General features: G+C 40.6%; 1 protein-coding gene and 1 pseudogene across 1 annotated transcript in view; both read left to right on the top strand.

Annotated features, from left to right (window-relative positions):
• The window catches only part of LOC130018322 (phospholipid-transporting ATPase IB-like), a 187,596-nt gene that overhangs the window by 92,730 nt on the left and 76,387 nt on the right, over positions 1-18,479 (top strand). The window contains exons 14-18 of the mRNA XM_056109025.1: positions 763-804; positions 1,223-1,298; positions 2,497-2,602; positions 3,413-3,502; positions 8,935-8,977. Coding sequence (XP_055965000.1) covers positions 763-804; positions 1,223-1,298; positions 2,497-2,602; positions 3,413-3,502; positions 8,935-8,977 — 357 coding nt within the window. The remainder of the gene's footprint in view (positions 1-762; positions 805-1,222; positions 1,299-2,496; positions 2,603-3,412; positions 3,503-8,934; positions 8,978-18,479) is intronic.
• On the top strand, positions 10,918-12,528 carry LOC130019259 (importin subunit alpha-3-like; annotated as a pseudogene).

Here is an 18,479-nt window from a genome sequence, read left to right as displayed (position 1 = left end):
TCCAAGGAATAATTCTTCTTCAGAGTCGAAAGTGGTGTGATGTGATTGATGCCTTCTCATCTCTGTCAGACCAATGATGTTGTGCTTGATCTTCTATGCTTGCACCATCAAGTCCTCACTTCTGAAGCCAGTGTATGTGGGTTGAAAGTACAGAGAGTCATTTTAGTCCTTCTTTGTTTTCGCAGCCTAGTTTGGCCCTGAGATTTTATCAGCCTCTCCTTGCTCATTTTTCTTTAAGCTGCCGTATATGGTTTACCACCTCATCATGGCGGGGGGTGGCAATGGTGCCAACCTACAAAGAGTGAACCAACAGGTGCTGCAGTTCGTTACAACATGCTTGCATTTGGTAGACGGAGCACCTGCAAGGGCGATTAGAGGTTGCCCTAAAAGCCTCTGTTCCTCTCGGAGAGTCTGGCAAGCTACTGAGAGTATCCTGCCCTCACGGCAGAGCCTGGCAAGCTACCCATTACGTATTTGATATGCTAAAACCAGTAATAATAATGGGCCTCATTCCCCTCACCCTGACTGAGCCCCCATCTTTTTCTTAATAAAATTAATTGGACTTTATTTGTGCAAAAAAACCTGAAAGCTTATAGTTATATATGAATAAAGTAGAAACTAACATAACCAGTATGAAACATTATTGTACAAAAATATGGTTTACATATGTACTTTTCATATTAACCTCAGAATTAGAATTCCAAAGGAGTTTTCTATTTGTATTCTTATAATTATTATATTTCCTCCCCCATTTCCCCTTAGAAATCGGCCATACCTAGATGATATTGACTTACAAGACCTAAGGTAACTAAGTGACCTTCTTTTCTTTTTTCTTCCTATTTCCCTGCATGTACATTTTTTAAAATTAGTATTGGAGCAGGAATGAATCGTAATCTACCAGTGATATTTCCCAAGAAACTCCTTTGGGCAGTTCTTGGCCATATGGAATTCAGAGAACACAGAACCTAGACTTTAATTTACTTTTTTTTTCTTACTCCATATCAAACTCCTTGAATCCATAGTTTTCAACATACATTTTTATGTGTTTCCTAACGCTGTATTGCAAACTTGAAGCACATAATTTAATAAAACTTGCAATTTTCAACTTTTTCAAATTTGACTTATTGGAAGCATAAGAGGCATGTGTTATGTTTGGCCTTTTGATTTCTGACTAGTGTCTTCAAAAACTTACTGTTAACATGAATTTTCTGGTCTTTTTTAGTTATTCACCTACTGACACTAAAGAATTCTCTGAGTTTAATGACCCAACATTGTTGGAAAACTTTGAGAGTAACCATGTATGTATATGTGCAATGTACATTTTAAGTCAATAAGATAATGCAATATAACTTTAAAACATAAATATGTTTTGGACATTATCTATCTGTTTATATCTATATCTATATCTATATCTATATATCTTTCCCCTAAAATAAGCCTAGAAAAGAAGGTATGGAGTTTTTGTTAATGTTAAGGTTGTAATCAAGGGATTTTATGCCCAAATAAACTGAAAACTGAGTTTTGAATTCTGAATAGATTCAGACATTATGTAAGATGCTTTACTGTGTAGTACTCAGTGTAAGATAGTCTCTACCTGCTTTAAAACTATTTTGTCCTATTACATATTACCAATATCTTTATCTATTTTAAGATAGATATTGATCAATTTGATTTGAAATCTTTTTCACCACCTGCTTTTTCTTTGTTGTTGTCATTGTGGATTACACATTTGGTTGCAGTTTGCCCAGCGCATACCCTGTGACACCCAGGGATGGACTCAGGGTTTTATGCATACAAGAAATGAACTGTACAATGGAGCCACTCTCCCCGGTCTTTTATTTGAAATATTTATTGTAAAACTAAAAAGAATCATTTAAAACATAAATCTGTACATATGCTTCCTTTGCATAAAAAGAATTTCCAAGGAAAATTAAAGCTTAAGATAAGGCCCAAACTCTTTACTGTGGTCTTCACTTCAACTGCTTCCTGTAGCATTGTTCCCCTACTTCACGTTGCTAAAATCAGATTTGCCCTGATGCTTTTAGCACACTGGACTCTTGTTCTTGCCTTGGGGTTTTTGTCTTCTTTTCATCTCATAAGTGACATCATCACTTGTCAACTATCAGCCTTACCTGATAGATCTTACATAAAAATCATTTCCTTGATTTTTTTTCTTAACCACCCTCCTACAATGCTTACCCTCCATTCTATGTCACAACCCAATTTGAGAAACTCTATTTATCCAGTGAGAATAGAAGCTCCAAGGGATCCCAGGTTGTTTTACTCTTAGTGGTCTCCCCAGTCAGTCTCTTGTCCCATTCTTGTCTTAGTCATCATGCCACAGGACATTTAGAATAATAAGGTGGCAGTTAGCTGACAATTGACAACTGCATATAACTGAAGTGACGTTTCAGTTGGTATGAATTAGAGGTTACTCATAAGTCATGCCACTAGTTCTGAAAAAAACTAATTTATTCTGTGCCTTTTGTTTTATAGCCTACAAGTGAATATATAAAGGAATTCCTCACCTTGTTAAGTGTATGCCACACAGTAATTCCTGAGAAAGATGGAGACAATATAACCTATCATGCTTCTTCCCCAGGTAGGTGTTGGATGCAGGATGAGCACCTAGCAGGAAAGAGCTTGCAGGAGTGATGCCAGCACTAATCCCTGGACTATTCCTACATCTCGCCTTTCCTTGAGTTTTAACTAAAGGCATTCATGGGACAATGCAGCTCCTTCAGCTCCAAGGATCCTTCTCCCTGTTCTAAACATTGCTGTAAAATGCTGGTGGGAGGTTTCAGGAGCCAGTTTCGGCAGCATGTTGGGTTACAATACAATCAGTGATAAGGCAGGAGTGAGCTTAAGGCCCTGCACATTTTACAAAGATGCTGCCAAATGGCTTGGAGAATATTCAATGTCATAATGATTACTATGAAGGAATTTCACATAGAAACTGATGAATTTATCTAAGCTTCACTGAAAAAGCCCTTCTTTAGCCAAATTTTCTTTCTTGAACATTATCTGGTGCCTAGGGACACACATAACTGGATTCAGATGAAAAGGTCAAGTTCGTTTTTTTTAATGACTATATTTTATCAGGAAACACAAGCCTCTCCAGAAAGGCACACACCTCCAAAGGCTTTGGGGAGAAGCGCTGTAGCACTGTCTTCCCGTTGCTCATTGATTTGCTCTAGCGGGCCCAGTAACGTCTCCATTGTGACTGTGTTTGACATATAGAATAAGCCATGAAGAGCTTGCCAGGCTTTACCGTGTGGGCAAGTTACTCTCGGTAGCTTGCCAGGCTCTCTGAGAGGGATGGAGGAATCGTAGCCAGAGATTGGAACTCAGTATGAAATTATTGATTCATGCATTTTCTCTAAATCCATTAACATGGATATTTTATTGACAGATGAAGCTGCTTTAGTGAAAGGAGCCAGTAAGCTTGGCTTTGTCTTCGTTTCGAGAACACCGTATTCTGTCACCATAGAAGTTGTGAGTAGTATCCTATGTACTTTCCAGCTGGGTTTACATGCCCGTGACTTCCAGAAGGAGACAGGTGTTGGTGATTAAGAACAAGATCTCCAGAATCTGAGTCTAGGGTTTCACCTGATCTCCTACCTTCTGTAGTATGTTCTCAAACCTTTCTGTGTTTGCTCAAGTTTTTTCATCATGCATGCTTGATAGTGATCTTTTTTGGGTTTCTTGTTTTTTTGTTCACTTGATTGTTTTGTTCACTTCTTGTTTTTTGCTCACTTGATTGTTTTTGATTCTTGGAGGGGGGAGGCACACTCAGTGGTCCTTAGCATTTGTTCCTGACTCTCTGCTCAAGGATCACAATTTGGTAGGCTTTTGGGATCATATGTGGTGCTGGGGATTGAACCTGTGTTGGTTGTATACAAGGAAAGTGCCTTACCCTCTGTGCTATCTCTCTGGCTTTAATAATGAGTTCTTTTGAGGATATAATGAATTAATATATGTAAGATAGTTGAAATTAGTGCTGGACAAAGATCAATGGTGTGGTGTAGCTAGAGTAAGAATCATCAAACTTTTAAGATATAAACTTTATTTCTATAATGAAAATACAATTTTTAAAGTTTTGTTATGTTTATTCACTTACATATAAGTATGCCTAAAATATATTTTATTATATAACATAGTACTTTATTGTTCTCACTTTATGCCCACTCACAAGACTCTTATATTATGGAAAACACTGATTTTTTTGTTCTTTTGTTTCTTCATTTTGGGGGGAGATAGACCACATCAGGTGGCATTCAGGGCTTACTCCTGGCTCTATGCTCAGGGATCACTCCTGGCATACTCAGGTGACCATATGTAGTGCTGGGGATCATACTGGGGTCAGCCACATGAAAGGCAAGCACATTAACCTCTGAACTGTCTCTCTTGTCTTGACTTTTAACTTTTGTTTTCGAGCTACACCAAGCACTGCTGGGATTACCTCACGCTTAGTGCTTAGGAGGGGTCCATGCAGTGCTGGTGACCAAGCCAGGTCTTTGGCATGCAAAGCATGTACTCTAGCCATTTGAGCAACGCCTTAACCCAATGCTCTGATTAGTTTCCACTTTAGTTGTAATGCAAGGGCAAGGATGTTTTCTTGACACTGAGTTCTTAGTTGAGTGGTTTTATTTATTCTTTATATCCATAGTCTGTGCCACTGGAGTGACTCTTAAAGTATTTGAAATTCTGCAGTGTCATATTGGTGATGCTGGGAAAGGTGGGAGATGTTCAAAAAATTGATCATAACTGGTTGATTAGGAAGTCAAGAGGCTCTTTTGGAAGATTTTAGAAAAAATGTTTAATTGCTTTCAAATTTTGTAGCATGTTTACTTTCTTTTTTTAATGTGAATTTTACTTTATTTTTATAAAGCAGTTCACAATATTTGATTACATTTAATATTCAAAAACTAGTCCCACCACAATTACATTTTCCTATCACCATCTTTTGGTTGTCTTCATCCCAAACCCCAACCCCTGCCCCAAAGCAGAACCAAAATGATTTTTTGTATTGTTTGTTATTACCACTCCATATTTAATGGGGTTCAAATATGGTATGAACCATAGGAACACCTGTAAGGGCGATTAGAGGCCGCCCTAAAAGCCTCCATCCTTTTCAGAGAGCCCGGCAAGCTACTGAGAGTATCCCTCCTGCACGGCAGGGCCTTGAAAGCTACCCATGGCCTCATTCCCCTGGCCCTGAAAGAGACCCCAATATGGCAGCATTAAGAAGAATGAGCAAGGAGAAGCTGATAAAATCTCAGGGCCAAACTAGGCAACCAAAACAAAGAAGGACTAAAATTACTGTCTGTACTTTCGACGCACGTACACTGGCATCGGAAGCATCCATCAAGGACTTGATGGTGTGAGCGCAGAAGATCAAGTACAACATCATTGGTCTGACAGAGACGAGAAGGAATCGATCACATCATGCCATTTTTGACACTGGAGAAGAACTGTTCCTTGGAACATGCGACAATAGAGGCGTCAGTTGTGTAGGTGTTCTTGTCAACACAAACTTGGCCATGAGCATTGATTCATTCAAATGCCTAAAATCCCAAATCAGACAATTATGCTTGAATCGGTGTGGCTCACTGCCAGCAGTTTCTATCTTCATTGTCTACCCACCAACATCCAACTATGATGAGGAAGAAGTTGACAAATTCTACATGGAGCTGGAGAAGTTCTATAAAGAAGACCACATCTTCTACAAGATCATTGTTGGTGATTTTAATGCCAAGATAGGACCGAGAAGGTTAGCCGAAGAACTGCACATCGGGACCCATGGCCTAGAATGGAACGAACAGGGTGAGAGACTGTCTGAGTTCATCATGTCGACCAAGACCATCCATGGTAATTCACAATTCCAGAAGGCCGAATCTAAACGTTGGACATGGGAGTCTCCTGGTGGACAGTTCCACAATGAAACTGATCACATCATATTCAATCGATGGTTTTGCCTGACTAGTGTCACTATTGTCCCAAAATTCCAAATAGGATCGAACCACCATCTCCTTCGTGCAAAATTCTACTTCAAAGAGAGGGGAGAAAGGGCTTCAAAGTTTAAGAAGAGAACTCCAGAACTTGGGACCTCGGAATATCACATTTCTCTCAAGTGAGAGAAAGAATCTGGACTTCCAACCTCCGTCGATGATCAAGATTCAGGGACGCTGTCTTGTTTGCAAAGGCGTTGAATATCAGATGGGCTGGACACGTAATTTGATTTAGAGATGACTGCTGGACTAGAGCTATTACGGACTGGATTCCATGTGATGTCAAAAGGATACATGGCCGCCCACCTACGAGATGGTCAGACTTCTTCATCAAAACCCTGAACAAACAGTTTGAGGCTCTTCGTGTTCCTGGAGTGAGCAGATACTATTGGGCTACACTAGCATCCAACAGGGACAAATGGAGATGTTACTGGCACCTGCTCAAGCAAGTTGTAGATCAATGGGATGACAAGTGATACAAGTGATTGATTGTTATGAATAAACCACTGAAAGTTCTGCAAAAAACTTTCTTTAGAGGAGAGTGTGTGAAGATTATTGTATTTTGCCCAGGGGCCATTACACCCTTCAATAAGAGATTACTAATATGCTGTTAAGGGTTGAGCCTTGTGTGTGTGTGTGTGTGTGTGTGTGTGTGTATGTAAAAATATATTTCTCTCTAAGATTGGTTACCTTCTACTTTAAACCCCATCAAATGTGGTGTAATATTGTTGGAGTGTGAGTGGTGTGAGTTATGAGATGTCCAGGTATAGCTTTACCCATGGGTGAGGCTCAGCCTGAGCATATGGAGAATGGCCATGAGCATGGCGGCAGTTGAGTTCTGGAAAGTTTTGGCTGCTGGGACTGGGTCCCTTGGGGCGGGGAGGGGCCTCACCCACCCCCCTCTGGGGTGCCCTGAATGAAAAAAGCCTGGTACAGGGTCAGGCAGCATGGTTATGGCAGTGTCATTTTATGTTTTTTTCCAAGAGAGGACGACAATGGGTCTCTGGATGGTGGCCGTTGATGAGATTTTCTGGCACTAGCCAGAAGTGGCTTGTGGGTGTGACTGCTAAAGTGCCGGAAACGTGGAGGAACGTGGGTGGAGGTCACCCAACCCTGGTTCCAATGAACCTGGAGTTTTGAGTCACAAGTCCTGCATACCTGGATTTTCTGCAGATTCACTCCTGAGGCTCAACCAAAGGGTGTGGAGAGCAGCCATGAGCATAGCATGTCTACTTTCTTAAATAATTTAAAAACTAGGATTTGGTTTTATCTGACTGGTTTTATGCAAAGACCTACTCGTTTCTCTAGTTTTGTATTCTAGTTGTCTATTTATTCGATGTATGCCTGCAATCTGATATTTTGTTTATAAAATCCCTAATAGTGCTGATTTTAGACTACAAAGGAAGGCATTTCAGTATCTAATCAGTGCTATCTGAAACATTTGTGCCCATATTGCCCAGGTTTCAAATAATGTTCTCACCAAAGAAGGTTACTATCATTTAATCAGAACATTTAATCCTTCCTTCCTCTCTTTCTTTCTTTCTTTCTTTCTTTCTTTCTTTCTTTCTTTCTTTCTTTCTTTCTTTCTTTCTTTCCCTCCTTCCCTCCCTCCCTCCCTCCCTCCCTCCCTCCTTCCCTTCTTTCTTTCTTTCTTTCTTTCTTTCTTTCTTTCTTTCTTTCTTTCTTTCTCTTTCTTTCTCTTCCTCCACCTTCTCCTCCTCCTCCTCGTCCTCCTCCTCCTCCTCCTTCTTCTTTCTTCTGCTGTTTTGGGTCACACCCAGGAATGCCCAGGGTTACTCCTGGCTCTGCATTCAGAAATCACTCCTGCTGTGTTTGAGGGACCATATGGGATGCCAAAGATTAAATCTGGGTTGACCATGTGCAAGTAAAGCACCTTATCCACTGTATAATCTCTCCAACCTTCTTCTTATAAACTTTAAATAATTTTATTTATATTTATTTTTCTACTTTATGTTACCTCATTTAAACATGTTGGTTTACAGAGTTGTTCATAATATAATTATTTCATGCATTCAGTGTTGCAACAACAATCCCACCGTCAGTCTGACCTTCCCTCCACTATTGTCCCCAGTTTCTCACCCACCCCTCAAGAACTTCCCCTTAGCAGGCACAAGTTAATTTATTTTACATTGCTTGTTACAATTAAGTGACTAATGGAATTATTAAAATTTCTTTAGTAAACAAAAATTTGTGAAAATTGTTGTATCTCACAATGGGGTCATTAAGGCATTGAGGATGCACTAAGCTGTTTTTTGTTGTTGTGCCATCTGTGTTATTGTTTTTATTTATTGAATTACTTGACTTCTATGCTACTTTCCCATTTAATTTGCTGTGCCCCTACTGGGATGTCAATATTGTGGAATTTGGAGGTGTTGCATCACTCCATGCCTAGCATGTGCTCTAGGAACTCCAGGATCGTAGTAGAACTGGGCAGACAAGTTTATATTCTGGTAGCTGTAGGATGTGGGTGTAGTTTCTGGGAATTCCAGAAATAAGGGTGTTGAGGGATGCTGATGATCTTACTCAGAGACGACCCCAGAGTTTTCAGTCTGAAAACTGGTGTACCTGAAATTTTTGTCTTTTTGACATCTCTGCAGAGATTAGTTATGAAGCAGTGGAATTGGGTCATTGGCATAGTGGTGGCTGCAGGTGGCGGTGTGGCTGCTAGGGCTTCAGCAGGGCAGCGACTCAGCCCGTTCCCTCCCCCCCCCCCACACACACACCCTCAAGGATGCCTCAGAGTTTCTAGCTGGTGTACCCATAAATTTTAGCAAATATTTTATTTTATTTTATTTTGGGTAGATGAAACTTGCTTGTAATTGGCAGAATGAGGGGTTTTGTAAGACAGATGCTTTTTTTCTTTAGGTAAGGCTATGCTGTCTTATTTCTTTGCAGATGAGAGAAAATTTTACATTTGAAATTCTCAATGTTCTGGAATTTTCCAGGTAAGTTGCCTTTTCATTCACTTGATGTGCTTCTAGGGCAATGTCTGACTATCCAATTAAGATTTCGCAACAAATAGTACCACTTGTGTGTAAATTTCATGACTTCATCTTTTTCTAAAAGTATCATGTTAAGCGAAATGAGTCAGAAAGAGAGGGATAGACATAGAAAGATTGCATTCATCTGGGGAACATAAAGTAACAAAATAGGAGACTAACACCCAAGAGTGGCCGAGATTAGTACCAGGAGGTTTGCTCCATGGCTTGAAGCCAGCCACACATGCTAGGGGAAAAGGCAGCTCAGATAGAGAAGGGAGCACCAAATAAAGGGTGTTGGGAGGATCCTCCCAGGATGGGAGAATCATGCTGAAAGTAGACTATAGACCAAACATGATTGCCACCCATTGCCTCTTTTGCAAACCACAACACCCAATAAGAGAGAGAGAACAAAAAGGAATGCCCTGCCACAGAGGCAGAGTGGGATGAGGGGGATGGGGGGTGGGAGGGATACTGGGACCCATTGTATAATTGAAATCCAAGCACAAAAATTTGTAAGTCTACAACTGTACCTCATGGTGTTTCACTGATAAAAATTAAAAAAAAGATTTTGCAACATAAACTAAAACTTTAATACAGAATCAAGACATTTGTTTAACTTCTATCTACTTTTGGATCTCAGTTTAATTCATAATTATTCAGATCTCCATAGGTCATATTGCCTTTGTAGTTGAGATGGATATGGCATACATGGCTCCACTTTCTGGCCAGTCTTGTGATTTTTGAAAATAGGCAATGAATCTGTTTATTATTTTACTCCAAGGAAACAATGTATATCAAAATCCTTCTTTACATTTATACTTTAGCAGACTTGCTGCTACAGCATGTGTGCCCAAGTCCCCACAACAAACTGTTATGATAAGGGTGATAATTTTACTCTAGGTTTCCCCTGAGACTGAGGAAGTCATTAGATCATCTGAGCACGGCTAATGTGATATCTGAAAAATAAGAAAAATAAATGACTTAATAGATCATTTATCCCCAGATGTCAGGGGGAGTGTCTGGGAGACTCTGGGTGACACTCAGTCAGGGGCACCTAATACTTTTCCAGCATTACTCAGCAAATAAATGAAAGCATCAGCATTCAAATTGAGGTCTATTGAATTGCCAAGTCCCTGATGTATTCATATCCCATGCTTACGTATATGAAAGGGAAGCTAGAGGATGTAAAATATTCCTTTTTTGTCTTGACAAAATTAAGCCTACACAGTAATAAGCAATTTTCAGCATCTTCTACAAGTCACTGCCTGCTCTGAAGTGACAATGCTTCTGAGAAAAGATGAGATTTTTCAGTTTGCTACAACTTGTTTGAAACTGGAGTAAGTTATGCTAAGTAAGATGAGTCAGAAAGAACAAGGCAAACTTCAGATGGTCTCACTCATATGCAGAGTACAAAGAAGTGAAGTAAAGACAACGTCCAGTGGAAACATCTGAGATATGGTCAATGGAATTGTGCCCATATTAGTGAAGGTGGAGGGAAAGGAAACTTGTACTAAAGGTGAAGGGACCGGGTACCCCTGTGTTAGATATAGTAGAGTAGCACTACAATGTAAAAACCAAACCAAGCCCAACCAAAACAAAGACAGAGGTGGAGGATCCTGGGCACTTGGGTGGTGGTGAGGTGTAACTTTGTATACATCTAGACCATGAATGCTAGTATTATGACAACAGCATTATCTATACCACAATAAAAATTTAAAAAGAGGCACATTCCGCCGCCATCGCGCCGGGGCAGGGCGCGGGGAGGGCACAGTGGGCAGGCGGGGGGGTGGGGGGGGGCGCGGGCAAGCGGGGGCGGCGGGGGCGCCGGAGAGCGCGGGTTGCGGCCCGGTTCCCGGCCTGTCAGCCTGGCGGTCGGGGCGGATCCCAGGCCCGGAGGCCCCGGCCTTGACGGACAGCGAGAAGCCGGACAACCAATGGCTCAAGAATTTCAAGAACAAAGGCCGGGACCTGGAGACTATGAGAGGACAAGGAAATGAAGTTGTAGTTGAATTAAGGAAGAATAAAAGAGACGAGCATCTCTTAAAGAGACGGGATGTGCCACATGATGAGATCTATGAATACTGCGATATAGATGGGGATTATAGAGGGCAAAACACCTCTCTGGTAGCTATTGTTCAAAATGCTTCAAGTGACAACCAAGGAATTCAGTTAAGTGCAGTTCAAGCTGCTAGGAAACTCTTATCCAGTGATGGAAATCCACCAATTGATGACTTAATAAAATCTGGAATATTGCCTATTTTAGTCCATTGTCTTGAAAGAGATGAAATCCTTCTTTACAGTTCGAAGCTGCCTGGGCCCTGACGAACTTCGGGTCCGGGACCTCTGAGCAAACCGCAAGCAGTCGTCCAGTCCAATGCTGTGCCACTTTTCCCGAGGCTTCTCCATTCACCCCATCAAAACGTCTGTGAGCAAGCAGTGTGGGCCTTGGGAAACATCATAGGTGATGGGCCACAGTGTAGAGATTATGTCATAAGTCTTGGCATCGTGAAACCTTTACTTTCTTTCATAAGTCCATCTATTCCTATAACTTTCTTATGAAATGTCACTTGGGTTATGGTCAACTTATGTCGCCACAAAGACCTACCACCCCCTATGGAACCGATTCAGGAGATTCTTCCAGCTCTTTGTGTTTTAATGCATCACACAGATGTAAATATCCTGGTAGATACAGTCTGGGTACTGTCCTACTTCACAGATGCCGGAAATGAGCAGATCCAGATGGTCATCACCTCGGGGATTGTCCCGCACTTGGTTCCGCAACTCAGCCACCAGGAAGTTAAGGTCCAGACGGCCGCTCTCCGAGCTGTGGGCAACATTGTGACGGGGACCGATGAGCAAACACAAGTTTTGCTGAACTTTGACGCACTCACACACTTCCCGGCGCTCCTGACGCACCCCAAGGAGAAGATCAACAAAGAGGCCGTATGGTTCCTCTCCAACATCACCTCCGGGAATCAGCAGCACGTCCAGGCCGTGATTGACACCAATCTTGTGCCCATGATCATACACCTTCTGGATGAGGGGGATTTTGGTACTCAGAAAGAAGCTGCTTGGGCCATTAGTTACTTAACGATTAGTGGAAGGAAAGATCAAGTGGTTTACCTAATCCAACAGAGTATTATCCCACCTTTTTGCAATTTGCTTACTGTAAAAGATGCATAAGTTGTCCAAGTAGTACTTGATGATCTAAGTTATATATTTAAAATGGCTGAAGATGAGGCGGAAACCATAGCCAATCTTATAGAAGAGTGTGGAGGGCTGGAGAAAATCGAACAACTTGAAAATCATGAAAATGAAGACATCTACAAATTGGCCTATGAGATCATCGATCAGTTCTTCTCTTCAGATGATGTCGATGAAGATCCTAGCCTTGTTCCAGAGGCAATACAAGGTGGAACATTCAGTTTCAATTCATCTGCCAACATACCAAAGGAAGGGTTCCAGTTTTAGAGTGATATTGTGGAGTCAGGTCCAATGCAGCACTGAGATACACATATATACATGAACATAAAGGTTTGATCCATCCTGCATGGCTCATGGGGTCTGCTGCTGCCTTAAATTGGGAAAGAAAATGTGAATATTTCATTTGGAATCACAGAAAATGCCCAAATAAGGTCAAGATGGCAAGTGGGTGTGAGTGAGAGTGAGTGGCAGAATGTAATAAAACCTTTACATGAATGCTTATTTAGGCTGTTCCAAGTCCAAAAAGGGCTACAGGTCATGGCTCTCTCATGCCTGAGCACTGTGCAGTGCTGTCATCTTCAAGCCTTGGAAGCATGAGAGAACAGGCCCACCACTGCGAGCAGGGTGAGGCCGTGCCTTGCTGGGAAGCAGTGTGTGAGTGACAACGCTGAGTGAATGTCCGGCAGTGCCACTGAGCCGGCTTACCTGACAGGGCACTACCCGGAGAGGCCGACTCTGGCCCTAGAGTGAGCGGCGGCACATGTGGGTGTGGTGCTGTATGTGAGCGCGTGCGAGCTTGATTGTCCTTCAGGGGCTGGCAACAGACCTGGTAGATCATCTGAGTGAGATGGCGAGTGTTCTGGACACTGGACACGAGAACCAAGGCCGCTTCAGCAGCAGACATCAGTTTCTCTGCAGCCTGGGCTTTCCTCTTCGCCACCCTTCCCGCCCTCCAAGTTCCTTTGTGGTTTTTGGTTTCTTTCTTTCTTTTTTTTTTATTTTAGTTTTTATTTACTTTACCTAGTATGGCTTTTTAGTTGCTTCCCAAGTCAGAAAACTTTTCAGGAAGGGTTCCCTGTGCGTTTGCACCAGATGAATGTTTGATGCTATAAAATGCTTTCCATATCATTAGAACTAATTTGTGTAGATTTTTGCATGAAAAAAATCATAAATTTCCCTCAAAATAAACTGTGTTGCAGTACACAAGTTGCTGTAACAGTATAAAACAGTAAAACGTGCTTTACAAAGCATCCTTTTCATTTTCACAGATAACATACAGCACATTGCATGAGGTAAAACTACAGCATAGTTCATTTTTAGATTCTGTTGAGTCCTGTAAAGAAGAAGAAGAAAAAAGTTTCAGTTGTGGTAGAATACCATGCTGTGTTTAAATATTACTTGTTTTCAAATTTTGTTTTCTATAAAAATGATATGGAAACTTCTAAAATGGAATTTGGTGCATATGTACTGCTGAATAAAAGACCGATGAAGAGGGTTGAGTAGATGTACAAATCAAGTAATGGTTTGAACACCTTCAATAATATGCCTAATCTGTTCAATTGTTTTAGACTCGTTTTACCTTAGATATAGGCAGCCATGAACAATCTATTTTGAGCCACTTTAGGGAGAAAACTTTGTATTTTTAAAACTTGCATAAAATTTATGCAAATGGTTTTTATAAATTGGAATAATACCTTAGTTTTGAGGTCATGCGCACTAAATTAAATGTGACATAAATGGATTTGTACAAAAGAACTCTTTATAAGGTGTCTCACTGTAGGAGACCCTGTGCCTTCCCCTTGGAGCACAAACGTTGCATGGACAGCAGTTTGCTATCAGAAACATCCCAGGTTAGCCACCATTAGCATCTAGATCTACTTTGTGTTTAAAAATCAACTGGTAATTCTGAAATACTGTAGAATGGATAGATTATTTTGTGATCATAACTCTTTGTTGAACTAGAGTATTTTTTCAGCATTCCTTGTCATCAAAAACATGGTTAAAGTTTAAAACTAGAAGCAGCAGAAAACTAGGCTGTAAATTTATCCAAGTAGAGTGCAGGCTAGGCTGTCTTGGAGAAATAAACATTGAAACTTAAAAACAAATTTAAAAGGAATGCGAGAGCCTGGCAAGATACCAAGAGTATCTCGCTCGCATGGCAGAGCCTGGCAAGCTACCCGTGATGTATTCAATATGCCAAACACAGTAACAACAAAGTCTCCAATGGAGACGTTACTGGGCCCGCTCGAGCAAATCGATGAACAACGGGAGGATCGGACCAGGACCGGACCGGACCAGGCCATGAAGAATACTGTCTGTGAACTTTAAACTCTGTTAGAGTGGAGAAACAGATTGTGTGCTTCTGTTGTTGGAGTCTGCCCTTAAGAGGCCTAGAGGCTCTTGTCAAAGGAAAGTGGCTTCAAGCCTCTGGCAAGCATTATGCTCAAGAGGGAAAAACTAAAAGCTTTCCTTCCCTCTAAAATCAGGGAAAGACAAAGGTGCTCAGTCTCACCACTCCTATTCAATATAGTCTGGAAGAACTTGCAATAGCGATTAGGCAAGAGAAAGATATTAAGGGCATCCAGATAGGAAAGAAAGAAATCAAGCTTTCACTATTTGCAGATGATTTGATACAATATTTAGAGAACCCTAAAGCTTCTACCAATAAGCTCCTAGAAACAATAGACTTATATAGTAAAGTTCAAGGCTATAAAATCAATACCCAAAAGTCCCTGGATTTCCTATATGCAAATAATGGGAGAGAAGAAAGCGATATGAAAAAAACAATTCAATTCACAATCATGCCCCCAAAAATCAAATACCTCGGAATCAGCTTACCTAAGGAGGTAAAGGACCTGTAAGAAGAAAATTACAAAACGCTACTTCAAGAAATAAAAGAGGACACAAGGAAATGGAAACACATCCCCTGCTCATGGATTGGGAGAATTAATTGTCAAAACTGCAATACTCCCCAAAGCATTATACAGATTCAATGGGACTCCTATAAGGATACCCATGACATTCTTCAAAACTGATCAGACACTCTGAAATTCATATGGAACAGAAAACGCCTACGAATAGCTAAAGCAATTCTTGGGAAAAAGAAGATGGGAGGCATCATCTTCCCCAACCTCAAACTCTACTACAAAGCAGTAATAATTAAAACAGCATGGTATTGGAACAAAGGCAGAGCCTCAGACCAATGGAACAATCTTGAATATCCTTACACACGCCTTCAAATTTCTGTTCAAAATCATCTAATCTTTGATAAGGGAGCAAGAAATGTGAAGTGGAGCAAGGAAAGCCTCTTTAACAAAAGGTGGTGGCAAAACTAGGCAGCTACATGCAAAAAAATGGGCTCAGATCTCTATCTAATACTATTCACAAAAGTAAGATAAAAATAGATTAAGTACCTCAACATCAGACCAGATCCATAAGGTACATTGAAGATAAGGTCAGCAAAACCCTCCACGACATTGAAGATAAAGGTATTTTTTCCCCACTGACCAAGCAGGTGGAAGCAGAGACAAACAAATGCGACCATCTTAAACTAAGATGCTTCTGCACCTTAAAAGATACAGTGACCAGAATACAAGGACAATACACAGAGTGAAAAAGGATATTCACCGAATACCCATCTGATAAGGGTTGATATCAAGGATATACAAGGTACTGGTTGAACTCTACAAGAAGAAAACACCCAACGCCAAAAGAAAATGGGGCAATGAAATGAACAGAAACTTTCTCAAAGAAGAAATTCGAATGGCCAAAAGGCATATGAAAAAATGTTCTTCATCACTAATCATCAGGGAGATGCAGATCAAAACAACAATGAGATATCATCTCACAGCTCAGAGACTGGCACACATCCAAAAGAACAAAAGCTACTGGTGTTGGCGTGGATGTGAAGAGAAGGGGACTCTCCTTCACTATTGGTGGGAATGCTGACTGGTTCAGCCTTTATGAAAAACATTATGGACAATTCTAAAAAACTTAGAAATTGAGATCCCATTTGACCCAGCAATACCACTTCTGGGAATATATCCCGGAGATGCAAAAAAGTACAGTAGGAATGACATCTGCACTTGTATGTTTATTGCAGCACTATTTACAATAGCCAGAATGTGGAAAAATCCCAAGTGTCTAAGAATAAATGACTGGTTAAAAAACTCTGGTACATCTACACAATGGAATACTATGCAGCTGTTAGAAAATATGAAGTCATGAAATTTGCATATAAGTGGATTGACACAGAGAGTATCATGCTAAGTGAAATGAGTCAAAGAGAGAGGAACAGACATAGAATAACTGCACTCATTTGTGGAATATAAAGTAACGTAATGGGAGACTAACAGCCAAGAATAGTAGAGATAAGGGCCAGGAGGTTTGCTCCATGGCTTGGAAGCTGGTCTCACATGCTGGGGGAAAAGGCAGCTGGGATACAGAAGGTACCACCGAGTAAATGATTCCCAGGATGGGAGATGTGTGCTGAAAGTAGACTATGGGCCAAATATGATGGCCACTTAGTACCTACAACACCCAAAAGAAGAGAGAGTAAAAGGGAATGTGCCTGTCTCAGAAGCTGGGGTGAGGGGGTGGGTAGGAGAGTGGCAGGAGGGATACTGGTAACACTGGGGTGGAGGATGGGCACTGGTGGAGGGATGGATACTTGATCATTGTATGACTGAAACGTAATCACGAAAGTTTGTAACGGTATCTCAAGGTGATTTATTAAAATTTTTTAAAAGAAAATTTTAGAGTGATATCAAAGTATGTAACATCAAGAATTTCCCAGATGAGTGGTGGTTGAGAAAAATGAAAATAACCATGGTGGGAAGGTGAAGTTGTGGTGGGATGGGTGTTGGAATAGTGAATGTAATAAATCATCACAAACAACTTCAAAAAAAAAAAAGGAAAATGGCATCAAGATAGAAGGAGGAATCTGTGAGAAGATATGAAGAGGAGAAGCACATCAGGCAGAAGTAACAGCTGGAATCAGACCTTGAGAGACATTGGCTTTTTGAGTCAGGAAACAGCAGGGACTTAAGTGCAGTGGTAGTGGAGTGGTAGTGGTAGTGGATGGACAGAATGCATGAGAGAGGCTTGTTGAAGCCTCTCTTAACAAGCTAAAGTACAGTTTGCAGGGTCTTTGTGATCTGTGCTAAGGGATTCAGATTTTTTTTCTGTATATGGAGCACGTTTATTAAGATTTGTTTTGTTTTGTTTTTGTTTGGGGCTACTCCCAGCAGTTCTCAGGGGTTACTCCTGGCTCTGTGCTCAGGGGTCACTGCAGGTGGAGCTCGGAGAATGATATGGGGTGGTACTGGGTGGGGAAGGGGGGCTGTCAAACCTAGTGTCCTATCTCTTCAGCCTCCTCTTAAAAGTTTTAAGCAGAGTCGTGTAATCTGCTTTGTGTGGGGAAATGATATGAGGAAGAAGTTCTATCTGAGGCAGTTTACTTTCAGTGTGTAGGATAAAGTGCAGAGGAGAGATTTTTTGGCAGCTAAGTAAGGAATAGAAGCAATGAGTGTAACTGTAAAAACCCTTTAACTGTAAATAACAACAACATGTAATTCTAGAGTACTTTGAAGCATAACTGTACATTAAGCAAATGCCATCATGTACTGCATGTATTGAGTCAGCAGCTTGACATTTCTGTCTGTAACAGCAAAACAGCAACAGGAAGATCTACATCAAGATTGAGATAACTGAATATTACATAGCTGCAGGGCTGTTTTCCCCTTTCTCAATTTTTAAATGATTGTGTTTTTAAATGTGTTAATCATTTAAAATGACTATGTCACATATATGACACAATCATAGTCACTCTCACTGTCACTTGTCCTCCTGTTGTTCATCAATTTGCTTGAGCAGGCTCAGTAACGTCTCCGTTGTGACACTTGTTACTGTGTTTGGCATATCGAATATGTCACGGGTAGCTACAATCAAAGTAAAATTACTATATATGCAGTAATTATACACTGTATATTTTAACATACATATGATATGTAAGGATTTTGTTATACATATGTTATATGTTCATACTGTGCATATATACATAATACACAGTGCATATTACCTTATGTTATATAAATTATTAGACAGTGTATCATATTTAAATAAAATATAACACTAATGATACAATATATTACACATAAAACAAAGTAATATATAAAATTAAAGTATACATTTGTACCAGTAATTCACAGGAAAGTAAATGATGAAACTGGGAAGTTGTAGTAAGAGAAAATGGAGATTTATA

The sequence above is a fragment of the Sorex fumeus genome, unplaced genomic scaffold, assembly GCF_029834395.1.
Source record: "Sorex fumeus unplaced genomic scaffold, SorFum_2.1 ptg000008l, whole genome shotgun sequence".
NCBI classification, from domain to species: domain Eukaryota; kingdom Metazoa; phylum Chordata; class Mammalia; order Eulipotyphla; family Soricidae; genus Sorex; species Sorex fumeus.
This window is presented reverse-complemented; position numbering and strand designations above follow the sequence as displayed.